This window comes from Staurois parvus, unplaced genomic scaffold (assembly GCF_062004578.1).
Source record: "Staurois parvus isolate SC_StPar_1 unplaced genomic scaffold, SC_StPar_1.0 ptg001146l, whole genome shotgun sequence".
Classification (NCBI taxonomy): domain Eukaryota; kingdom Metazoa; phylum Chordata; class Amphibia; order Anura; family Ranidae; genus Staurois; species Staurois parvus.
The window spans coordinates 1,428,199-1,455,112 of NW_028318942.1; the positions used below are offsets into that span (position 1 = coordinate 1,428,199).

General features: G+C 42.8%; 1 protein-coding gene across 1 annotated transcript in view; it reads left to right on the plus strand.

Moving 5' to 3' along the window:
- Window positions 1-377: 377 nt before the first annotated feature.
- The window catches only part of LOC149439230 (SLAM family member 5-like), an 88,997-nt gene continuing 62,460 nt past the window's right edge, over window positions 378-26,914 (plus strand). The window contains exon 1 of the mRNA XM_089659288.1: window positions 378-623. Within this exon, the coding sequence (XP_089515414.1) occupies window positions 563-623 (61 nt within the window). The 5' untranslated portion in view covers window positions 378-562. The remainder of the gene's footprint in view (window positions 624-26,914) is intronic.

The window sequence follows — 26,914 nt, forward strand, 5'->3', positions numbered from 1 at the left end:
TTTACATTTCACCACAGATCCTGAGTTCTGGGATAACTGAACCTGTGCATTGACAGGAGTGACATCATCCAATGAAAATGGCCAAAGCCCAACACCTGGAAGAAGCCGTGTAGAAGATGCGAAAAGCGTTGAATCGTTGAAGGAAAGGTAAGTATTACGGACTTTAGTTCCACTTTAAATCAATGGATTTAGATTCCAATGGATTTGAAGGTTTTATACGTTCCTAATGTATTCCATTTGATTAAAAATATAAGTTTAGTCTGAGAAAAACAGAATATAATGACAGGTTTGCACGTGAGGAAACTGCCTGGTTGCACAATGGTTAAATTGGTTAAATGAGAAGGCTCCTCCCCCATATAGATTACAGGCACAAAGCACAAGCCCAAGAAAGCTGCAAAAGTCTTCTATACTGACAATGAGAACAGATACAGATTTAGTACATATTTTTTTATTTTTCTGCCTGAAATAGTATACAGAAGTACAGACGATGGAGCATATTGTGAAAACTTTATATTGTTTGTGAAATAAACGACGTCACCCTGCAAACAATCCGGATTACATCATGCACAGATACATAGAAAGCCTCTACATTCTCATCACCACAACATACATTGTATCAGAAGGTTAGTATGTTATATTTTATTTAGTTTTTATGTTCCAGGTCTGATATAGTCATCAGGAACCAGCGGAAAGAGCTCCATGTATGGGCAGCTTTAGTATCTCTGTTACATTGCTAAAACTGTAATATAAATAATTGTGAAAGTCCAGTGACCAGTCCCTTATAGATGGAACAATGCACTCCTTGTAGTATAAGATACTAGATATTATTATTATTTAGTCCTCCTGCACACTGGGCGTTTTTACAGCGGCTGTTTTTGGCTTTTGTTTTTTTTCTACAGCCAGTAAACTCCCCAGTATGTTATTCTAGATGTCCATGAACACAGACTGTAATCTGCGTTTTTTGGCTGGAAAAGACCCCAGAACTAGTGGGTTTCTAGGATTTTTTTAGCTGCAAAAACACTGTACAATGCAGCAAACCGGTGTTTTGGGACTTTTTTTGAGCAAAAAAAACAATTTTTCTTGGTAAAAATGCTAAAAACGCGAAAAAACGCGGCAAAATGCTAATGCAAAAATGCCAAAAAACGCACGTTTTTAACGTGACTTTACACAGCTAACGTTACCAGCGTTATTAAAATGCATGGAGTGTGCATGGAGACTTATACTGAGTTATGTGTGATGCGTCATGTCTACTCACTACTCTGTAGATGCTGTTCCACCAGTAAATGTGGGTTATTTCAGTAGCAATTGAGTTGAACTAGGTCTTTTTTATTATTATTATTATTATTATACAGGATTTATATAGCGCTGACAGTTTGCTCAGCGCTTTACATTATGGTGGGAGACAATACAGCAACAATACAGTTCAATACAAGAGGGTTAGGAGGTGCCCTGATCCTTGGAGCTTACAATCTAAGAGCATCCTTACATTCTCATTATTATTATAGAGGATTTATATAGCGCCAACAGTTTATGCAGCGCTTTACAACATGAGGGCAAGTCAATACAGGAGGAATCAGAGGGCCCGGCTCCTTAGAACTTCCAATCTAAAGGTTCTCATGGAGAGGAGATAATAATAGCTCTTCTCTATCTGCGATCACTGTTCTGCATTCCATCTGTCCCTATTCCCTGGGCGAAGGGGCTGTGCTGGGAAAAAGCATTATAACCCAAAAGGCTGGAGCAGGCTAAGGCTCCATGTACACTGCAGCTGATAAACTCACGTTCAGGAGCTTTTTTGTGTTTTTTTTCAGCAGCCCCTGAACTCACCCTAATGTTTTCCTATGTGTCCATGTACACATCATCGTTTACAGTCATTTACAGGCAGTTGAGTTTACAGTCGTTTTTGTTAACACACCAAACTTGTGTTCAGGAGTAGATTTTATCAGCGTTTCAAACGCCAACCGCCTGTAAACGCAGCTAACTGCGTTTATATGCGTTTAGAAGCGTTTAACTGTTCCATATCCAGATGCTGTCCAGAGCCTTTTTTCATCATCAAAAATGCATGCAAAGCGTTTTCCATCTATTCAAATGGACCCGGTACACCAGTGCAGTCAGTTCCAGGTTTTGCGTGAAGAAAAAATTGATAGAACGCGCCGCATTATGCTCATGATGGGATCCATAGTGAATACAACCAGAAAAGACAGGTCATCTCAACACATACTGCTCTCTCTGCTTCTGCTTTCTCTATGTCTCTCAAAAATGTCTGAAATAGTTATTTTTTTACTGTTTTTCAGTGCATTCTGGGCATTTTGGAAGGTCTCCTGATGTTATCTTAAAAAATGCTTCTAAATGCAAACGCTCATAAGCGCTAAACAGATGTTTTTTAACCTACGTTTTCCTGCAGTCAGTTTCCATCGTTCAGAAGTGTTTTCCAATCGTCCCATGTACATGGAGCCTAAATGTCTGCCAGGTTTGGGTTAGCACAGTGCTGAGACTTCCCATATAACCTAGTCACATGATGTATCTATACAAGTAAAATTCATCTAAAAGACAAAAGAAAAAGAGCCTTAGATATAAAATCACATATTACTGCAACCAACACATTAAACTTTGAAAAATCCCTGGCATGTGGTTTTTGGATCCTCAACAAAGCAATTCTAAATTATTATTATACAGTATTTATAAAGCGCCAATAGTTCGCTCAGCGCTGTACATTACAAAGGGGGACAGAACATGTGACAGAACAATACCAATACAATGCAAAACATGAGGGGATCGAGGGCCCTGCTCTTTCGAGCTTACAATCTAGGAGGGAGGGGATGGTGGCACAGGAGGAGATAGCTGAGGGGGATGGGGTGGTAGGAAGAGTGGAGGAGGTCGGCAGGTTAGCAGGGGGTGGGGTAGGCTTCCCTGAAGAGGTGGGTTTTCAGGGTGCGCCTAAAGGAGAGGAGAGTGGGTGATAATCTGATGGGTTGGGGCAGGGAGTTCCAGAGGATGGGTGACACCCTGGAGAAGTCCTGGAGGCGGGCATGGGAGGAGGAGACCAAGGAACATATATATGCACAATATGCACAATAATTATCTATAATATTATTATACAGGATTTATATAGCGCCAACAGTTTGCTTAGCGCTTTACAATATCATTATAGAAATACCATAGACTAATTCCCCTTTCTTCATACAAGATTTTAAAAACATGTACCCCAGTCTATATATACTGTATACGAAGATTCTTCAAAATGTTTCTGCACTTTTACATATAGTACAGTACAAACATTTTTTAAAGAATATATATATATATGTACATATACAATTTTATGTGTGTGTATATTTAGAGTTGCTTTATTGAAGGTCCAATTAAGTAGAACAAGAGAAACTTAGCACGCAGCCTGTGGGAAGAGCTACTTCATATTCCCATTCCCGACCTTCATTTTTCTAGCCAAAAGGACAAACTGTTAGCCAACGCCTGGAGGCAACCGACCTTGGGTTCACACATATGTATGCCAAAATCGCATTCCGAATTATGCATGCGTTTCTGTGTGAATAGCCTTGCGGCTTGAGTACAATTTCACCAGAGGTACGATTTTGGCTTCTGCATTTCCATGAACTTCAATGCAAAATCGCTTTCCATTGACTTCAATGCAAAATTGCCTTCTATTGATTTCAAGGCAAAATCGCCTTCCATTCACTTCAATGCAAAATCATCTTTCATCGACTTCAATGCAAAAACTGAACACTGTGTCAAATACTTACCGGAATTTTCCTTTCCTGGCACCAATCCATGGCAGCATACTACCATAGGAAAACGGAAAATTGTATCAAATGGGGTAGTACAGAGGCTACATGGTTAGCCCTTCTGGCTAGCAGCACTAGGGTTGTTGGTTTGAATCCCAACCACAGCGCTACCTGTCTGGGAGTTTGCATGTTCTCCCTGTGCCTGCGTGGGTTTCCTCCGGGTACTCCAAAGACATGCTGGTAGGTTAATTGGCTCCTGTCTAAATTGGTCCTAGTATGTGTGTGTATGAATGTGAGTTACACTCCGGTCACATCAAACCCTAATTTAAAGTCGCACGATTTCAAAGTCGGGTGACCTGCTGATTTCAGGTGTGACTTGCAAGACATTTGACACAGATGTCTATGCAAATTGCACCAGAAGTAACACATGTACTACTTTAGAAATCAGTGCAGCTCCGACCAAGTCGGAACCACACCGATATGACTGCTCTAATTGCAGACAATAGGGTGGGATATGGCATGCAAATCGCATCCAATGTAACCGGGGTGTTAGGGACCTTAGATTCTAAGCTCCTTGAAGGTTAGGGACTGATGTGAATGTACAAAATATATATATATATATATATATATATATATATATACACAGTTGTATATATATATATATATATATATATATACACACACACAGTTGTTTTCCTTATTGTAGATGTGTCAACAAAAATGTTAGCATATGCCAGAGATTTCTGTAGGTCTTTCTCCATTTGTAGACAGTCTGTCTTACCGTGGACACATGAACATCAAGGCTTTTGGAGATACTTTTGTAACCCTTTCCAGCTTCATGCAAGTCAACAATTCTTGATTGTAGGTCTTCTGAGAGCTCTTTTCTGCGAGGCATGGTTCACATCAGACAGTGCTTCTTGAAACCAGTAAACCCAAAACAGGTGTGTGTTTTTTAAGGGCAGGACAGCTGTCAGCAACACATCCAATATCATCACACTGATTGGAGTCAAGGTTGGCTCACTCCTGGCTCCAATTAGCTCTGGGAGAAGTCATTAAGCTAGGGCCTCACATACTTTTTCCTCCCTGCACTGTGAATGTTTACATGCTATGTACAATTAAACCATGGCAACATCTAATGTTTGTGTAGTATTATGTTCAGCAGACTGTGTTCTTCTATTGTTGTGACTTAGATGACGTTCAGAGCACATTTTATGCCCAATTCATGCAAAACTCCACGTAATCCCAAGGGGTTCACATACTTTTTCTTGCAACTGTATATATGTAAAGCACTGTGTAAATTGATGGCGCTATATACAGTAAGTACCTGTAATAAATACTTACAGTAATTTTCCTTTCTCCGCGTCACTCCATGGCAGCATACATATGGAAATCATCCTCTATTGACTTCAGTGCAAAAACACTTTCCATTGACGTCAATGAAAAATCGACTTCCATTGATTTCTATAGACTTGTTATATAGGCTTGTTGGAGAAGGGGAGAACTGAGAAGCCGAGTAAACCAAGACTGTTTGAATTAATGAAATATGAGATGAAACATCTGCTTTTAATGAAAGTGTTTAGTTTATAGACAAAGGTTTCCCCTGAAAAACTGCAGCTGCCATCTGTCCCTTTTTATAGACAGCTTTCTGAGTTTCACAAAAATCTCTGTCCTTCTTTCAATAAAATAAAAAGTGAATTTTTAGTGGAAATTCACATCGGAACGTGCGTGTTCAAAATGCGTATTTCTGTGCAGTCTGGTTTTGCAGCTCATTCATGAATGGGCTGCAAAATGCACTGGGCCACGGAAAAGAAAAAAATGGATATATTCCCCGGAGACTATAATGGCAAAAGCCTCAGTGAGTGTACAAAAAGTATAAAAAATGTTTATTTAGACACATCAAATATGATAAAACGAATCAAAAGATTCAATATGAAAAATGTAGTACAATCATTCCTGTATCACATACAAAAAGTATATAAAACAATGTTTATTTAGATACATAAATTATGATAAAACGAATCAAAAGATTCAATATAAAAACACAATACAATCATTCCTGTATCACATACAAAGCATATACAGTGTGCATAGAGCCTGACAACCTGTAATCCATCAACTAGCCAATGTGCAGGCAGCCCAACCAACATAATTACATAGTTAGTCTGGCTGAAAAAAAGACAAAAGTCCATCCAGTTCAACTATTAAAAGAAAAAAAAGTTATAATCCTATACCCACAGTTGATCCAGAGGAAGGCAAAAAACTCAGCAAAACATGATCCAATTTGCTCCTGCAGGGAAAACATTCCTTCCTGATCCCCCGAGAGGCAATCGGATATTCCCTGGATCAACGTTACCTATAAATGTTATATCCAGTTATATTCTGTGTATCCAAGAAATAATCCAGGACTTTGCTACAGCAATCCACTGAGCTGGCCAGAACCAACTCTTGAGGGAGTCTATTCCACATTTTCACAGCTCTCACTGTGAAGAAACCTTTCCGTGTTTGGAGATTACATTTCTTTTCCTCCAGATGTAAAGAGTGCCCCCTTGTCCTCTGTGATGACCTTGCAAATCCAACGCGTTTCAAAACTTTCATTTCCTTCTTCAGGGACTAAATATGTCAGGTTTAAAAGCATAACAGCATGTCAGAAAAATAGATTGGCTGCTCCCCGTCCCCTCCCTGATGTGTCAGCGGGAGAATATCCTCACCCCAATCCTTTGCTAATGCCTGTTACCTATTACTTCATGTGCTGCAATGTGTTTTGTTTTCCAATAATGCTTATTCTTTTTTCATAAGAAATTACAAATCTGCACAGAGAAGATGTACATCTATCCCCCCCCCCCCCATCCCATACAAACTGCAGCCCTTTCAGGCCAGAACAGGCAATGCACAAAATACAATGTTTCAATAAGAAAAATAAATCTCTGTTGATGGTAACCAAAGGGGTCCCTTAGGCCGGCAATATATAGGTCAACAATGGACCGATTTATCGTCCGAAAATCAGACCTAAGAATAATCGGCCGATTTTTCGCTCTGTTAGTGGGTCAATGGCACTGGCCGATTTTTGTGGTTCCTCCCCTTTTCGGTGATCGGGCATGTTGGCAAATTCGGGAAAAACGACTGATTTTTGACTCAATCATTGTCAAATCGCACAATCGTTTTTCCGAAAAGAATATGCGCATGAGCCATGACCTGGAAGGAACAGAAGTTTTACCTGCATTATGGGGTGAACTTTATGACTTGTATGGTCTGCATGAAGGACCTGTAGATGGAAGATGTTCAAATCCAGGGAAGGGAAAGAGGAGTTGAGTTAACCTCTTGCCATCCGCCTGCTGTTGATAAACGGCAGGGCAGTGGCAGTGCAGGGGCGGGTGGCCGTTCATAAACGGCACCCGCCTTTTCTAGCTGTGTGCGCTCCCTGGGAGCGCGCAGCACCGCGATCCGGTGCCCGCTGTGTTCTCCGGACACAGTGAAACACCGATCGTCGGACGGGACCTCTGTACGAGGTCCCGATCATGTGATCACTGATTGGCCAATCAGTGATCACATGCAAAGTAGTAAGCAAGATGTCACTTTTGACATCATTGCTTACTACGTGTGAAATCTGTGAATGATCACAGAGGTCACATGGTACAAGGCTATTCACAACAGCCTTGTACCATGTGACAAGCTGTGACCAATCACAGCTCACTCAGTACTTCTCAATGACTGCAAGAATGCAGACAGAGAGAAAGAGAAATGATTGCTTTTACATCCTATATGGGTGTAAAAGCAATCAGTGTAAAAAAAAAAAAAATCTTCATCACCCCCCACAAGTAGTGCAGTGTCACCATGGTGACACTGTACTGCTAGGGTGACAGTATGTAAAAAAAAAAAAATAATAATAATATAAAAAAATAATGAAAATGTAAAAAAAATGTTTAAAAATTATAATTTTTGGTTATAAACTAATTTGCATTTTTTTTTTACTAAAAAAATAACGGAATAAATTTTGGCCAAGATTTATGATGAAATATTATTTATTTGCAAAATTTTATTAAAAAAACACTTTTTTTCAAATTTTTTGGACATTTTCATTTACATATTAAAAAAAATTAAAATCCCAGCGGTGAATAAACACCACCAAAATAAAGCTTTATCTGTCTCAAAAAAATGGGAAAAAATTCATATAGGTACAGTATTGCATGACCGCGCAATTGTCATTCAAAGTGTGATAGCGCTGAAAGCTGAAAATTGCCCTGGACAGGAAGGGGGTAAAAGTGTCCGGACTGGAAGTGGTTAAAACAGAAAGGATAGAGTGAAACTAGAGATAGGGGAAGTAATGGAAACAAAGGATGCTTTGTGGTATGCGTAAGTGTCTGAGTAATCAGCTTGTCTTTATGTGACCATGATATCATGTTTGTTTATTGTTTATATATTTTTCTGTATCCAGTTTCTCCAGTTCTCTGAATCTGTGTGTTTTGGCAAAACATAGACTTGAATACGAAATAAAACTACTCCAAAGGTCCCCCCAGGCACACACCTCCCAAAGAATCAAGTCCTCTCAGATGCCAGGGCCCATGGTCAGTAGGCAAGAGGCTAGTCCCCTCTAAAAGCCCCTGTCCCGGCTGGGTCAGTCATAGTTTTTAAAGCACACTATATTTAAAGGCTATACTGCACATTTATTCCTCTTTGTGACTTGTTTTGCTGTCTGATGTGCAATCCGCTCTTGGATCTCGCGTCAGAGAGAGGTCTGTTTTAACCCCCTACTTACGGGACAACTGCGTCACAATCATGCTTATTGTGAATGGTCGTGGGGTGGTTGTCACACGGCACCTATGAATGGATCGCATTACCACCCGTTGAGCATGATAGGGGGTATCATTTCAGCAGTGGCCACGAACCAAAGTATCATGGCTGTTGCATGTGTACACCCCTGGTAACAGGGGGAGCAATTTAGGGGCGGTAAAAACATGGCTTTACTGTCCCTCAATTGCAAGTGTATGCAAGCCCTTAAAGTATATCTAAACCTAAGAACAAAAAATGTATTATATTTATTATATTTTCTACGCAGTGCGTTACACAAATATTATACATTCACATCAGTCCCTAACACTCAATATAAGGTCCCTAACTCACATTCATACATACAAACAGGGGCAGGCTCACAACTCATGGGGCCCCCGGCCAATAGGAAATCATGGGGCCCCTGTGTTCTTGCCCACACTCAAACCACACCCAAAAAAGCCTATGAAAGGTACCAGGGGCATCTCATGGGGCCCCCTACTGACCTAAGACCCCCGGGCAGTGCCCAAGTGCCTAAATGGTCAGTCCGCCACTGCATACAAATATTAGGGCCAATTTAGACAGGAGCCAATTCACGTACCAGGATGTCTTTGGAGTGTGGGAGGAAGCCGGAGTACCCGGAGGAAACCCACGCAGGCACAGGGAGAACATGCAAAACTCCAGGCAGGTGGTAACTTAAACTGCTAGATCCACTGACTGTTTTTGGCCTTTTTTTTCCCTTTATTTTATTGTCCTGCCACTAACACATTTCCTGTCTTGATTGGCTCCTGCCTAAATTGTCCCTAGTATGTGTATGTATGAATGTGAGTTAGGGATCTTAGATTGTACGCCCCTTGAGGGTTAGGGACCTTAGATTGTACACCCCTTGAGGGTTAGGGACTGATGTGAATGTACAATATATATGTAAAGCACTGTGTAAATTGACGTTGCTATTTAAGTTCCTGAAATAAATACATATGGGACATTTGGTCCCCTATAAGATATAAGTAAAGTTTCGGTAAAAGAAAGTGTGAAAAATTAAAGCCACATCCAAGTGTTTAAACGCCCCCTCCAAAAAAGGTTTTGAGGCCACTCTAGCATGCAAACGCCTACATGTTACATATCGTCATGCACGTTGGAGTGAAAAAGTAATGCTAAGCCCATTATTCATTGTTAACTCTGAAATCATGATCTTTATTGGGCTTCTGAGGAGTAGTCTATGTCTATGGACAATTTAGGGTACCCAAGTCCCTGTTTCACAGGCACACACTCTTTTAAGGCTTGACATGTTGGGTATCTATTGACTTGCAACCTCCCCTTTGAAAATCAGTTTAACTGTCACAAGTTAGCTTGCAGCCTCTTGTTTGTTTGTCTTACCTCCTTGCTGTTCTTTCACATGTGTGTTTCTCTGTGCTCACCTATGGGCATCGTCTGCCATTCCCTGGGTTTTATGTGCTTTCCTTTCATCACTTCCTGGCCCACCTCCTAGCTGGCTTGTCTATTTAACCGCATGCCGCCCAGCCACTGTATATATACGGCGGCAGGGCGGCACTCGCAGGCAAAACCACGGTTTAAGACGTGTGTTTTGTAAACAAATAGGGGGCGCGCGCGAGGCGCGCCGCAGCCCTATTTGTCCTGTGGATCACCGCCGCAGATGTCAGTCGCCGGGTCACAGCCGCTCCTTAGCGGCTATATCCCGGCGATCGGCGGCAAACAGTGACAGAGAGCACAGCTGCAGTAGCTGTGCTCTCTGTCACCTCTCTGTCAGCTCAAGGATGAGCTGATCGAGAAAGAACAGTTTCTCTTTCTCGATCAGCCTTGTCCCGCCCAGTACACCCCCCCGCCCCCTAGTAAAACACTCCCCCTCACTCCTATAACCCTTCCCTGCAAAATAAAGTTAACCCCTTCCTCCCCATTGCCATTAGTACAGTGTCAGTTTTTTTTTTTTTTTGCACTGATCACTGTATTAGTGTTTTTGGGGATGTCAGTGACCCCAAGTCAGTACCCCCCAATGTCAAAATGTCCGCCGCAGTCCCGCCATGAGTCGCTGGTCGCTGGCATAAGTCCCTGATCGCCGCCATAATTCGCTGATCGCCGCCATTATTAGTATAAAAAAAACCTAAAAATCCCAGTATCTTTCCCGCCATTTATAAACACTATAACTTTCACGTAAACCAATTAATTTACACGTATTGGGTTTTTTTTAGCAAAGACATGTCGCAGAATGCATTTTGGCAGAAATTTATGACTAAATATGATTTTTGCATTTTTTTTTTACTGTACATGTTTTATAGCAAAAAGTCCAAAATATTGTTTTTTTTTCCTCAAAATTGTCAGCCTTTTTTTTTTATAGCGCAAAAAATAAAAACCGCACAGGCGATCAAATACCACCGAAAGAAAGCACAATTTGTGGGGAAAAAAAGGATGTACATTTCATTTATGTACCGTATTTCATGACCGCGCAATTGTCCGTTAAACTAGTGCAGCGCTGTATAGCAGAAAAATGGCGTAAATTGCAGTATCTATACCATAGTTTGTAGACGCTATAACTTCCACACAAAGCAATCAATATACACTTATTGGGATTTTTTTTTACCAAAAACATGGAGCAGAATACATTTTGGCCTAAATTTATAACCAACTTTGAGTTTACTATATATTTTTTATAGCTGAAAATAAAAAATATTGTTTTTCTTCAAAATTTTTGGCCTGTTTTTGTTTATAGCGTGAAAAATAAAAAGCACACAGGTGATCAAATTACACGGAAAAAAAGCTCTATTTGTGTGAAAAAAAGGACGTAAATTTCGTTTGGGTGCAGCATTGCATGACTGCGCAATTATCAGTTGAATTAGTGCAGCGCCGAGTAGCAAAAAGAGGCGTGGTCATTAAGGGGGGTAAATCCTCTGGAGGTCAAGTGGTTAAGACATGCTCAGTCTGTCTCACTTCGCCTGAGCAACGTTTGTCGTCATCGCTGTGTAAGTCCCAAATTCCTCCCTGGTGACAAGGCTTGGCTCTCTACCAAGAATATCCGTCTATGAGTACCCTCTATGAAATTTGCTCCTCGTTTCATTGGTCCATTTACCATTCTCCGCCAGGTCAATCCTGTTGCTTTCAAACTGCGCCTCCCTTCACATCTGAGAATCTCTAATGTTTTCCATGTTTCTCCTCTGAGACCCTATATTATCAACAGGTTTTCCCGTCCTCATCGTCATCCTTCCCCAATAACGAGTACTTCGGATCAGTATGAAGTCAAGCAAGTCTTGGATTCTAAGTTCATCAGAGGGAAGCTTTTGTATCTTATTGACTGGAAGGGATATGGTCCTGAGGAGAGGTGTTGGATTCCTTCTGCTGATGTTTCTGCTCCCCGTCTGGTGGAATTTTTTCATCGGAGGTTTCCCCTTAAGCCTGGCCCTAAAAAAAGTGGGGAGACCTCGTAAGAGGGGGGGTACTGTCACAAGTTAGCTTGTTTTGTTTGTCTTACCTCCTTGCTGTTCTTTCACATGTGTGTTTCTCTGTGCTCACCTATGGGCATCGTCTGCTATTCCCTGGGTTTTATGTGCTTTCCTTCCATCACTTCCTTGCCCGCCTCCTAGCTGGCTTGTCTATTGAAGACATGCTCAGTCTGTCTCACTTTGCCTGAGCAACGTTTGTTGTCTGAGCTCCCCTGTGGTCCTCTGAGAATCCGTTCTAGTATATCTGTGTACTGACCCCGGCTTGTCCCTGACATTCCTCCTATATTGTCTATCCATGTACTGACCTCGGCTTTGTTCCTGATATTGCCTGTCTTCCGCCTGTCCTGACCTCGGCTAGCCTACTGGATCTCCTGAGTCTACTGCCATCGTACTCTGCTCCTGCTGGTGGTCTCTTCTACCTCAGCTGGGTGTACCTGGGGGCCGCGACCTGGTCCCAGCCTGCTGCAAGTCCATCCCCACCATCAGGGGCTCTGGTGAACAAGCAGGCTGGGGCTTAGACTCCGCGCCCTGGGGAACCCCAAGCTGTGGATTAAGAGCTCACTACCACAGGTGCTGACATTAACTACATGCAGAGATGTCTCCTCTCCCCTGTAGAACTGCTCTCAGCTTCACAGCCTGCAGACACTACCAGTCCTCCTGGCTGCTTTGAAGATCTCCCAGGACAAAGATAAAGGATTAAGCACAATGGCATGCTACATGTGGCAGGCTCTCCTCTTGTGAATCCCTGGGTGTGCTGATGTACTCTCTCTGACCTTCTTGCTCCCACTGCTCCCAGATATTGATGCTGTTCATGCCGTATTGATGGATGAACCCTCCTGAGCCAGCCCAAGCCCAGCCTGGGGTCTAAGCCCCCTCCCCTAGATGTAGAGGACTCCTCTCATGCTACCAACAGTCTCCTCAGCACTCTATCTTTCACCTGACTCCTCTTGCCGGCCTGACTATCCCATATTTATGGGCTGGTCCACCACTCTACCAGGGCCTTCAAACCTGGGATTGGTCAGACTCCCATAAACATGTAGATTAGGTCTCCATCTCTTCCACCCACTGGCTTCTGGGAGGTTCTATGGTCCTCCAGAGCCAAGTGGAGACGATAGACTCCCAAACTGTTAAGCCATCCAGCTCGACCTGCAGTAACCCGACCTTAATCACAGACTCACACAGTTACCATAAATCATACACAATAGATTAACCTTCACTACTCTACACTAGTAGTGTGTCTGCCATTCTATGGCCCCTTTGGAATTACCTTTGCATCAACTGTGGGTGTATAGGATTATACATTTTTTTTTTTTTTAATGGTTGAACTGGATGGATTTTTGTCTTTTTTTTCAGCCAGACTAACTATGTAACTATATGTACAGTTACGATACAATTTGCTACAAGAGGAAACTGAGGGCTTGGCTCGTTAGAGCTTACAATCTAGGAGGAAGGGTTGAGTGATACAAAAGGTAATAGCTGTGGGGGATGAGCTGATGGAGGATATAAAAGGCAGTTTACTAGTTAGAAGCAGGATAGGCTTCTTTAAGAGAACTGTTTTCAGGGATTGTCTAAAGGTGGATAGATTAGGAGATAGTCGGACAGATTGGGGTAGGGAGTTCTATAGGATGGGAGAAGCTCAGGAGAAGTCTTGGAGGCGAGCATGGGGGAGGTGACACGGGAACTAGAGAGAAGAAGGTCTTGAGAGGATCGAAGAGAGCGGTTTGGTAGATATTTTGGGACCAGGTTGGCAATGTAGCTGGGGGCAGAGTAGTGGATGGCTTTGTAAGTTGTTGTTAGTATTTTGAATTTTATTCGTTGGGCGAGTGGAAGCCAGTGGAGGGATTGGCAGAGAGGGGTGGAGGACACTGAGTGGAAGCCAGTGGAGGGATTGGCAGAGAGGGGTGGAGGACACTGAGTGGAAGCCAGTGGAGGGATTGGCAGAGAGGGGTGGAGGACACTGAGTGGAAGCCAGTGGAGGGATTGGCAGAGAGGGGTGGAGGACACTGAGCGGAAGCCAGTGGAAGGATTGGCAGAGAGGGGTGGAGGACACTGAGTGGAAGCCAGTGGAGGGATTGGCAGAGAGGGGTAGCAGACACTGAACGGCTGGTAAGGTGGATGAGCCTGGCAGCCGTATTCATGATGGACTGGAGGGGGGATCACCTATGTAAAGGTAAGTCAATGAGGAGGGAGTTGCAGTAGTTGAGAGATGAACAGGGAGTGAATTAGGAGCTTTGTGATATTTAGTAAATGCACTATACAGTTTGCTTGTGGTGTGTCTGAGTAATGGATTGTGGTAAATTACATTGACTTCTCTGAATCTGGGTGTGTCTATTATTAAATTAGATCAGAAGCACATTAAAAATGCAAATAAATGCAGTTCTTTTACCGTAAGCACTTTCTAAACTCTTAAAGCTGAATTGCTATAAAAAAAAAAAACACGCACCCTTGTAGCGGGCTCCCCCTTGCACTGCAAAGATTAAATGCTAATTGAGTCTTGGTGTAGAGAAAAAGGTACAATGCCCAATTCCTCCATCTGGCGTTCTTCCTTTCTCTCCAGCACCCTGAGTTGTAGGTGGGCCCCCGGTGACTTCATGTACAAATCAGGGTTATTTGTCCTGCCCTGTACCTGGTGACATCAGTGTGCGATCAATGCCTTCAAACAGAAGCAATGTGAGTGCAGTTGCACATTGTGGAAGAAGCAAGGAATCAGGTAAGTACTTCAGAGGCAGTTTTTTTATTTTATTTATATATAGGTGTTTATTTCTAAGCAGCACTGTAAGGAAAAAAGGTAATAATGGCCAACATGACCAAGCAGGCTACACAGCAAAGACCTCCATGCAGTATAACCTATTTTAAATATGATCAGTGCTTAGAGGGGGTACGCAATGTGAGTGCAGTTGCACATTGTGGAAGAAGCAAGGAATCAGGTAAGTACTTCAGAGGCAGTTTTTTTTTTCTTACCCTGGCATGGTGCTTAAGGCCGCATACACACCTGCATTACATTTTTGGCACCTTTTTTTTGCACGTTTTTTGCACAACAGCATAGGGCAGTCCATTCATTTGACTGGGTGCCCTTCGCATGTCAAACGTGCCAAAGTACCATAGCTCCTGCGCCTTTTTTTGGCAGTGAGTTTTGGCTCATTTTTTGCACAACTGCTACCGACGTTTGGGGTGCCATTAAGAAACAATGTCACTGCAAGTGCAATGCGTATTTCGGTGCATTTTCATCCGTTTCTGAAAACATGAGCAAATCTGTGTGTTTCTGCCCCCGTTCCTGGAATGTGAATGCAGCCTTTAAAATGGTACTAAACCCACAACAGTAAAATCAGTCTATATTCAGTAAAGCATGCTTGTTATACTCACTGTGGAACCTAAGGGGTTAATCCCCTGCATTGTGTAAAAAGACCGTTTGATCCTGTATGCTCTGATCCTCCCCTTCTTTTACTGTTCCCAATCCACTTGCTATTGTACAGAGCAGAAGTTGCAAGTCTGCACATACTCTGTTTAGTGTGTATTGCTAGAGAGCATTTTTTTTTTTTGGAGGGTGCATGTGATCAGCACAGGACCAATCAGCACTGTCCATACAGGGGTCTATACTATATAGTTGTAAAGGTGTCATGCAGGGGGATTGTCCGCTCCATCTCCTTTTATTCCCTCCCCTTTCCATCACTGCCCGGCCTCCTTGCATTTTTAATTCATATAAAGAAAGCTGGCAACCATACATTCCCTAGACTTGACAAAGCGCATGCGCATGAAACGTGTTGTCACAGTTGCCAGCACAGCTTGCGTCTCATGCCCAGGACTCAGCTTCCGCCCTCATCCAGGTCGCGGTGACGCCACATCCGGAGCGCTGCGATCCCCGGCCGGCTCAGTCACACATCACTGTACAGCCTTCCTTCCCGGCTCGGAATCACTGAGGAGCAGACGGTCCACCGCACAATCATGCCACAGACTGCACAACTTGTCATCCTATTTAACCCCGTGGTGCCGGCGCCTCCCAGCCTTTTAAAGGTTTCAGAAGCCGGGAGGCGGGGCGGGGTTTTAAGGTCATGTGACCGCCGTGATTCGCCGTCACATGATCGGGAAAGGTCCCGATCGAAAGAGGAGATCGGGACCTTTCCGGGAGTACCGGACATGTGTGCTGGGAGCGCGCAGGGTATTTCTGATCCTGCGGTAAAAAAGGAGAGCGGCCATGCCAGGATCTTCAGCTTCCATTAGCAGGTTCTTTAAAGGCCCATTTACACAAAGACATTATGGTTAATGTTTTACCACAACAAACAACAACTCATTATGCACACATTGCCATTCAAAGCACGAAATCAGCCTTTCTCAGCCAGGGTATCTTGGAAACTTAGAGTACCTCCAGACATTGCTTGGGGTTCCTTGGGCAATGCACAATTTCTGCCTCTCGAAACCACTGACACCTGTGATCTTTTTAGCTCTCTGTAAGGGGGATTCTTCCCAGTGGCCATCTGACTTATGTACCCTGAGCTGTAGATATTGCAATGATTAGCAAAGGTACCCTGAGACCACAAAGTTATTTCAAGGATTCCTCCATGTTAAAAAGGTTGCACTGAAGGAATGCTCCTGTAATGCAGTGTATAGTAACACATTAACAGTATTAGAAAGAAAATGCTGCGTGTTTAATTTTGGATTCGCTATGGTACATTGGTTCCCAATTCAAATGAATAGGCTGCTTTCATGCGACGCAAGTTAACAGACCATAACTAACCAGATAGATCTGACATGGACCCTTGACCTTGGTAAATGATACATTCAGTACATAGGTGTTTATTTCTAAGCAGCACTGTAAGGAAAATGTGTAATAATAGCCAACATGGCCAAGCAGGCTACACAGCAAAGACCTCCATGCAGTATAACCTATTTTAAATATGATCAGCGCTTAGAGGGTTTACACTATGGAGAGGTCCATTTCCACAGGTGTCAAACTGGTGGCTCTCCAGCTGTTGTGAAACTACAAGTCCCATCATGCCTCTGCCTTTGGGAGTCATGCTTGTAACTGTCAAGCTTGCAGTGCCTCATGGGACTTGTGGTTTGGCAATAGTTGGAAGGCTGCCAGTTTGACACCCGTGATTTGGACCCTTTAATTCTGGGATCTTGGTCAACGAATAGGGGGTACACTATGGAGAGGTCCATTTCCACAGGTGTCAAACTGGTGGCCCTCCAGCTGTTGCAAAACTACAAGTTCCATCATGCCTCTGCCTTTGGGAGTCATGCTTGTAACTGTCAATCTTGCAGTGCCTCATGGGACTTGTGGTTTGGCAAAAGTTGAAGGGCCGCCAGTTTGACACCCATGATTTGGACCCTTTAATGCTGGGATTTTGGTCAACGAATAGGGGGTACACTATGGAGAGGTCCATTTCCACAGGTGTCAAACTGGAGGCCCTCCAGCTGTTGCAAAACTACAAGTTCCATCATGCCTCTGCCTTTGGGAGTCTTGCTTGTAACTGTCAATCTTGCAATGCCTCATGGGACTTGTGGTTTGGCAACAGCTGGAGGGCCGCCAGTTTGACACCCCATGATTTGGACCCTTTAATGCTGGGATTTTGGTCAACGAATAGGGGGTACACTATGGAGAGGTCCATTTCCACAGGTGTCAAACTGGAGGCCCTCCAGCTGTTGCAAAACTACAAGTTCCATCATGCCTCTGCCTTTGGGAGTCTTGCTTGTAACTGTCAATCTTGCAATGCCTCATGGGACTTGTGGTTTGGCAACAGCTGGAGGGCCGCCAGTTTGACACACCATGATTTGGACCCTTTAATGCTGGGATCTTGGTCAACGAATAGGGGGTACACTATGGAGAGGTCCATTTCCACAGGTGTCAAACTGGAGGCCCTCCAGCTGTTGCAAAACTACAAGTTCCATCATGCCTCTGCCTTTGGGAGTCTTGCTTGTAACTGTCAATCTTGCAATGCCTCATGGGACTTGTGGTTTGGCAACAGCTGGAGGGCCGCCAGTTTGACACCCTGTGATTTGGACCCTTTAATGCTGGGATCTTGGTCAACGAATGACACAACTCTGACACTTGTAAAAGCAATAAATCGTTGGGTTGTTAGGTCCACGTTCATAGGTATACCATACAGTATCTGTATTCCAAGAGCAATTTTGATGTTCAAGTTAGTGCATGTTATTCTTTTTTCTCTTATTTATCCAACTGTTGGTACACGTACACGCGGAGGAGGTGTGCTGTTTAAACATACAAGTAGGAACAGCCAAGGCATTTTCTTTTTATTCATTTGTCTGTAAGTTGATTGTTTCCTGCAAGTATGATCACATTTGGGTGGTTGCAAACAACGTATTTCATATTCATGTTTAGAGATGCTGCTTGGACAAGGGTCACGCTATTTATGGACCATGTTTGGAGCAATAAAGAACACTTTATGTTGTCATGGTCCCTTCATCCTTTCTCTCGAATAAAATAGGTACGAAGGTAATGAACAGCATGTGCACCGATTCTTCTCATTGGACAGCATACCATGATAAGTCCTGGATGACAGATCCTAATGCTTTGATGATGACCGTATCTCCATTTCCTGTTCTGGTACAAAGATCAGCCTGTCTCCTTTTAAAGCCCTTGCATTTTGTGGATAAAAGACAGTCATTAAATGGAAGCTTTTTAGCCTGCAGCTCATTAGTTTCAAGGCTGTGAAGTATCTAGGGAAGCTTAATAGTTCACATCTGTCCTTCTCTTGGATACCATTTCTGTCATAACTATCTCCCTATTGGGCATGATGTGTAGATCTGTAGAAACAGATGAATTATTTAATGGAAACATGTACTAGGTGAAATATGACGCTGCAACTAAAAACTGGTCGCTTGGCTGACCTGCTCATCTGATGACATCAGTCTATTCTTAGTCACTGATAAGGATGAGCGCAGGTTTTGGCCAAACTTGGGTTCAGTCAATGACATTGACCTAATATAGCCATGTGGCCATAATATATCATTGTTGTCACGAGCATCCCTGCCCCTTTGTGTAAGTGCAGCTGCAGTGTGGGGAATGCCCAGGCTGCAGTTGATTGGGTGGCAGTGGGTGGGAGAGACAGCTTCAGCTTCAATCTGAACCCAAGTTTGGACCAAACCCAAGTTCATCCTTAGTCCCTGACCTGGACCAAGTATGGAGACTGGGGGTTCTGAATTATTGTGTTATTAAAATATAAATTAATAATAGGAATTAATTACAGATAATTGCATGCAACCTTGCATGCTGCCTCCTCTTTTTTAAAAGCCTGCCCTTTTTCTCAGTTGAGCAGGTCCAAAGTTTGCAGCTATTGAGTTGCTTTGCAGCCTTGGAAACCTGCTTCTTCTACTTTCACTATACAATCTGTTGGAATACAATACTCATGTATTTTGTGCAACAACTGCATCAGTATTCAGTAGAGATATATTCTTCAACCAGTAGATGGCAATGTTTATAGCTGCATCTATGGTATACTCTGTCTTTTCTCTGAATAATGTTTCCTGTTTCCTTGTTGCTGTGAAGCAGAAAAGCCCATGTGGACTGTGTATTGTCTGTTCTGTCGAATTTCTAACACAATCACTGGTTGGGAGTGGGGAGGCGATCTGTAACTAAAACTGCAGCAGAGAAAGGCCTGGTCTCTTCCTGTGGCACACAGGACTGTGCTGTGTGACAGAGCTGTGTAAGTTTCAGGGATGGATGGACAGGAATACAAATCACTTGGCAGGTGAAACAGCTCTTCTGTTTAGCAGCTTGACTGGAGTTCAGCTTTTAGAATATTTAGTGTGTGTGTATATATATATATATATATATATATATATATGTGTGTGTGTGTGTATGTGTGTGTATATATATATATATATATATATATATACAGTGGGGATCGAAAGTTTGGGCACCCCAGCTAAAAATTTGTATTAATGTGCATAAAGAAGCCAAGGAAAGATGGAAAAAATCTCCAAAAGGCATCAAATTACAGATTAGACATTCTTATAATATGGCAACAAAAGTTAGATTTTATTTCCATCATTTACACTTTCAAAATAACAGAAAACAAAAAAATGGCGTCTGCAAAAGTTTGGGCACCCTGCAGAATTTATAGCATGCACTGCCCCCTTTGCCAAGCTGAGACCTGCCAGTGTCATGGATTGTTCTCAATCATCGTCTGGGAAGACCAGGTGATGTCAATCTCAAAGGTTTTAAATGCCCAGACTCATCTGACCTTGCCCCAACAATCAGCACCATGGGTTCTTTTAAGCAGTTGTCTAGAAAACTGAAACTGAAAATAGTTGACGCTCACAAAGCTGGAGAAGGCTATAAGAAGATAGCAAAGCGTTTTCAGATGTCAATATCCTCTGTTCGGAATGTAATTAAGAAATGGCAGTCATCAGGAACAGTGGAAGTTAAAGCAAGATCTGGAAGACCAAGAAAAATATCAGACAGAACAGCTCGCAGGATTGTGAGAAAAACAATTCAAAACCCACGTTTGACTACACAATCCCTCCAGAAAGATCTGGCAGACACTGGAGTTGTGGTACACTATTCCACTATAAAGAGATACTTGTACAAATATGGTCTTCATGGAAGAGTCATCAGAAGAAAACCTCTTCTACGTCCTCACCACAAAAATCATCGTTTGAACTTTGCAAATGAACATATAGACAAGCCTGATGCATTTTGGAAACAAGTTCTGTGGACCGATGAGGTTAAAATTGAACTTTTTGGCCGGAATGAGCAAAGGTACGTTTGGAGAAGAAGGGGCACAGAATTTAATGAAAAGAACCTCTGTCCAACTGTTAAGCATGGGGTTGGATCAATCATGCTTTGGGGTTGTGTTGCAGCCAGTGGCACAGGGAACATCTCACAAGTAGAAGGAAAAATGGATTTAATAAAATTTCAGCAAATTTTGGATGGTAACTTGATGCCATCTGTGAAAAAGCTGAAGTTAAAGAGGGGATAGCTTCTACAAATGGATAATGATCCTAAACACACCTCGAAATTCACGGGGGATTACATCAAGAGGCGTAAACTGAAGGTTTTGCCATGGCCTTCACAATCTCCTGACCTCAACATAATTGAAAATCTATGGATAGACCTTAAAAGAGCCGTGCGTGACAGACAGCCCAGAAATCTCAAAGAACTGGAAGAATTTTGTAAGGAAATGGGCAAAGATACCTCAAACAAGAATTGAAAGACTCTTGGCTGGCTACAAAAAGCGTTTACAAGCTATGATACTTGCCAAAGGGGGCAGTACAAGATATTAACTCTGCAGGGTGCCCAAACTTTTGCAGACGCCATTTTTTTGTTTTCTGTTATTTTGAAAGTGTAAATGATGGAAATAAAATCTAACTTTTGTTGACATATTATAAGAATGTCTAATCTGTAATTTGATGCCTTTTGGAGATTTTTCCATCTTTCCTTGGCTTCTTTATGCACATTAATACAAATGTTTAGCTGGGGTGCCCAAACTTTCGATCCCCACTGTATATATATATATATATATATATATATATATATATATATATATGTGTGTATGTGTGTGTGTGTATATATATATATATATATATATATATGTGTGTGTGTATGTGTATATATATATATATATATATATATATACAGTGGAGCAAAAAAGTATTTAGTCAGCCACCAATTGTGCAAGTTCTCCCACTTAAAAAGATGAGAGAGGCCTGTAATTGGCATCATAGGTAGACCTCAACTATGAGAGACAAAATGAGAAACAAAATCCAGACAATCACATTGGCTGATTTGGAAAGAATTTATTTGCAAATTATGGTAGAAAATTATTTGGTCACCTACAAACAAGCAAGATTTCTGGCTCTCACAGACCTGTACCTTCTTCTTTAAGAGGCTCCTCTGTCCTGCACTCATTACCTGTATCAATGGCACCTGTGTGAACTTGTTATCGGTATAAAAGACACCTGTCCACAACCTCAAACAGTCACACTCCAAACTCCACTATGATGAAGACCAAAGAGCTGTTGAAGGACACCAGAAACAAAATTGTAGACCTGCACCAGGCTGGGAAGACTGAATCTGCAATAGGCAAGCAGCTTGGTGTGAACAAATCAACTGTGGGAGCAATAATTAGAAAATGGAAGACATACAAGACCACTGATAATCTCCCTCGATCTGGGGCTCCACGCAAGATCTCACCCCGTGGGGTCAAAATGATCACAAGAACGGTGAGCAAAAATCCCAGGACCACACGGGGGGACCTAGTGAATGACCTGCAGAGAGCTGGGACCAACGTAACAAAGGCTACCATCAGTAACACACTACGCCGCCAGGGACTCAGATCCTGCAGTGCCAGACGTGTCCCCCTGCTTAAGCCAGTACATGTCCGGGCCCGTCTGAAGTTTGCTAGAGAGCATTTGGATGATCCAGAAGAGGATTGGGAGAATGTCATATGGTCAGATGAAACCAAAAGAGAACTGTTTGGTAGAAACACAACTCGTCATGTTTGGAGGAGAGAGAATGCTGAGTTGCATCCAAAGAACACCATACCTACTGTGATACATGGGGGTGGTAACATCATGCTTTGGGGCTGTTTCTCCGCAAAGGGACCAGGGCGACTGATCCATGTACAGGACAGAATGAATGGGGCCATGTATCGTGAGATTTTGAGTGCAAACCTCCTTCCATCAGCAAGGGCATTAAAGATGAAACGTGGCTGGGTCTTCCAACATGACAATGATCCCAAACATACCGCCCGGGCATCGGAGTGGCTTCGTAAGAAGCATTTCAAGGTCCTGGAGTGGCCTAGCCAGTCTCCAGATCTCAACCCCATAGAAAACCTTTGGAGGGAGTTGAAAGTCCGTGTTGCCCAGCGACAGCCCCAAAACATCACTGCTCTAGAGGAGATCTGCATGGAGGATGGGCCAACATACCAGCAACAGTGTGTGCCAACCTTGTGAAGGCTTACAGGAAACGTCTGACCTCTGTCATTGCCAACAAAGGATATATAACAAAGTATTGAGATGAACTTTTGATATTGACCAAATACTTATTTTCCACCATAATTTGCAAATAAATTCTTTCCAAACCAGCCAATGTGATTGTCTGGATTTGTTTTCTCATTTTGTCTCTCATAGTTGAGGTCTACCTATGATGCCAATTACAGGCCTCTCTCATCTTTTCAAGTGGGAGAACTTGCACAATTGGAGGCTGACTAAATACTTTTTTGCCCCACTGTATATATATATATATAATATGCATATACTGTATATATACGACATATATAAAACATCACCCCAAAACAATTATTGATTTCCATCATTAAACACTGCCATATGAGAATGTGGGGAGCTGATTTTCAGGAAGGTATACTACTGGTATCTTGCGGTGAATACAAATTTTGAACTTGATGTAGTAAACCCAAAAGCAAACCACTATTATTGCAGTTTGCTAGTTCTTAAATGTGGCGGCTGCATTAGTTTTCTTTTTTTAGGCATTTTTCCTTTTGAACTAGTCAATAAGCCTGTTATTTTTCAACTTCCTTTAACAGACCAAGCTGTCCAGACAAAGTAACAATTAGAGAGTTAAGACAAACCATTTACCTTCGGCAGGGGGGCTTACAATGGTCTGCTTTTTGCCTTGCTTATCATGGATGGAGGGATCTGTTACATTTCATTTGTTGAGCTTGCAGGCTGAACTAAAGCAACCAGGGTGAGTATGGCCAGCTGTAGCTGAAACTGACCAGATACTGGAACACAAAGACAAGCATTGTTTACAAAATACTGTAATGCTTTTATTCAGATACAGCAGACAAAGACCTGTTCTAAGTTGTCAAAGCAAAGACTTTGATCATATGACTAGGAACTACCCTTGTCAGGAACACAGCTGCCCAGTGACAAACTACATTTTTTCCTTTATTCAGTGTGGGTGCATTTATTATTTTTTTCTAAAGGAAAACTAAGTCTTTCCTTTTTAAAACTATATGTGGTAATGGTGTTCGTAGCTCAAAGCAGACATACCAAGAAAATAGTGACTTTGATTCCTGAAATGGAGCTTGATTCCCCATCTTTTCCCCTGCCATGCACCATGCAGGAGCACGCAGGGGATTCCCAATCCGGATGGAGGAACTGAAGTCACTGATGGCAAAAATTGGTTTTGGGGTTCCCAAGTTACCATGCATGCAGGTAGTCTTACATGCCTGATATATGTGTCTGCCTGCCTTATAGGACATATATGTTGGCCACACACATGGCAGTTTTCAGGCAATTTCAATGGGTTTTCAGCAACCTATCCACACTTATTTACTTGGTTCTATACAGATTATAAATGTAATAAGTGATTATAACCCTTTGTCTATACCTGAATTTAGCCAATAGTGTTAATATTAAAAGATAACCACTGTGCAAAAAATAAACATCTAATTTATTTACAAAGCAAGGAAGCTTTCTATTAATCAAATACAACAAAAATATAATACAGAATGTTACCTATACAAAGACTACAAGAGAGAGATAGTTACAAGAAAAAGACAGAGCAATGGTGATACATTACAGCGATCCTGAAGTTCTGAGGTCTGTGCTGTGGAAGGCACATGGCACAAAAGGGGGGCTTCTCCTTTGTCCAAGGTGTTTTATGCACTTTACAAAAGACCATCCCTAAACCCACACACCCAAGTAAATTTTCCAATGGGTGGGCTTCAGAGCAAGGTACACAAAGAAGCAGTTGCCTTCCCCCTCACCTCCATTGAGTCTTTTGTGTAATCCCCCTCCCCCCCACAGTCACAGTAACATATATGGAGGTGTGTTGAGGTGATACAACAGATGGTAAATATGTTGAAAATTATTATATGCCCAAAATAGCCACCACACTTCTCACCAGTAAGACTTGCTCTCCAGCATGCACACGCTTCACTCCCCGGTACTCTTCTCACCAGTAAGACTTGCTCTCCAACATGCACATCACTCCCCAGTATCCATGTCACCAGTAAGACTTGCTCTCCATCACACACTTCACTCCCCAGAATCCATGTCACCAGTAAGACTTGCTCTCCATCACACACTTCACTCCCCAGTATCCATGTCACCAGTAAGACTTGCTCTCCATCACACACATCACTCCCCAGTATCCATGTCACCAGTAAGACTTGCTCTCCATCACACACTTCACTCCCCAGTATCCATGTCACCAGTAAGACTTGCTCTCCAACATGCACATCACTCCCCAGTATCCATGTCACCAGTAAGACTTGCTCTCCATCACACACTTCACTCCCCAGTATCCATGTCACCAGTAAGACTTGCTCTCCATCACACACTTCACTCCCCAGTATCCATGTCACCAGTAAGACTTGCTCTCCAACATGCACATCACTCCCCAGTATCCATGTCACCAGTAAGACTTGCTCTCCATCACACACTTCACTCCCCAGTATCCATGTCACCAGTAAGACTTGCTCTCTAGCATGCACACACTTCAATCCCCAGTATCCATGTCACCAGTAAGACTTGCTCTCCAGCATGCACACACTTCACACCCCAGTATCCATGTCACCAATAAGCCATGCTCTCTAGCACAAACGTCAGTCCCCAGGATCCTTGTCACCAATAAGCCATGCTCTGAAGCATGCCCTTCACTCCCCAGTACTCACATCACCAGTAAGACTTGCTTTCCAGCACACTAATCAGATGCCTCATCTCCCTCTGTTATATGAAATGCCTCATCCCTCCTTATAATACGAGGTGCCTCAAGCTTCTCTATGACACCTCAAGCTTCATGTATCACTCTTTAAAATAAACCAGTCAGCCATCTTAAAATGTAAAATTAAAGCCCTGCCTGCTAATTGGCCGAAAGATATCCATGCTTATGTCTAAAGCTGTGCCTGGAGATGGGCTTTAAATAAAATGTTACTTATATAAACAAGACTGCCTGTAGCTACCAAGTTTCATTCTTTCTCAGGACTAAGAAAATGACAAGTATTTTAGACTAGCTGGAATACTAGTCGGTACCAGTATACAAAAGTACAGTATGTTTGCTTTGTAGGAATAGATCACCTCTAATGTTGGGTGTTCTATATGTGTGGATGCTTGTCAGGGCAGGAGCTGGGAAATGGACAGGCAGGCCTAATAACAATGTAACGCACAGGCTGACGACAACCACCACCCACAGACCGAAGTCCCTCTGGGCGCGGAGTCTAAGTCCCAGGCTGGCCTTCACCAGGGCCCCTGATGGTGGGGATGGACTTGACGCAGCCAGGAACCAGGTCGCGGCCCCCGAGGCACCCCAGCTGCGGTAATGGCCGCCGCCAATGGCGTGTAGCTAGTGGTAAAGACAATAGAGTAGTCGGGCACGCCGGGTCAACAACAACGAGACAAAACGGTACAGGACAGCAGACGAGAATCACAGGTCACGAGCCGGGTTCAGCAACGGAGGGTCAGATCAAAGGAGAACACAAAGAATGGTCAGGTCACAAGCCGAGTCAGATTCCAGGAGAGTCACGAGAGTCAGAACAGAGTACCAGCAACACCAAGACACACGTGCAAAGAGCATGTGCGGAACACAGGCTTATATGTCATCAGCCACACCCCTCTGGGGGATGGACCTCAGAGACCTGAAGGCATAAAAGATTCCCACCATGCTCTGCAGAAATCCAAGATGGATGCCAGCACATGGAGTAACATAACCTCTGGTAAGTTAGGACCTTGACAATGCTGCTGTGATATGTAAAACTACTAGTTTTGGTTTTTACATTTTAGAATGGGGTGCACAATTTTAATGAGTGTCGCAACTGAAACAAAGTTGAGAAACACTGGTGTAGACTGTAATGGAAAGTTACGAAACAGTGAAAGAGTACAGTTATTTTAGATACTTACAACAAACATAAAAGGAGGAACAAAGGGCAGAAAGAGCTGCGTCCAAAAAAAGGCGAATTGGCAAACTTTGTATCTGACATTTATCAGGCTTTGCTATACAAATACTGCCATTTTTTTTTTTTAATTTACAAATCAGGAGTG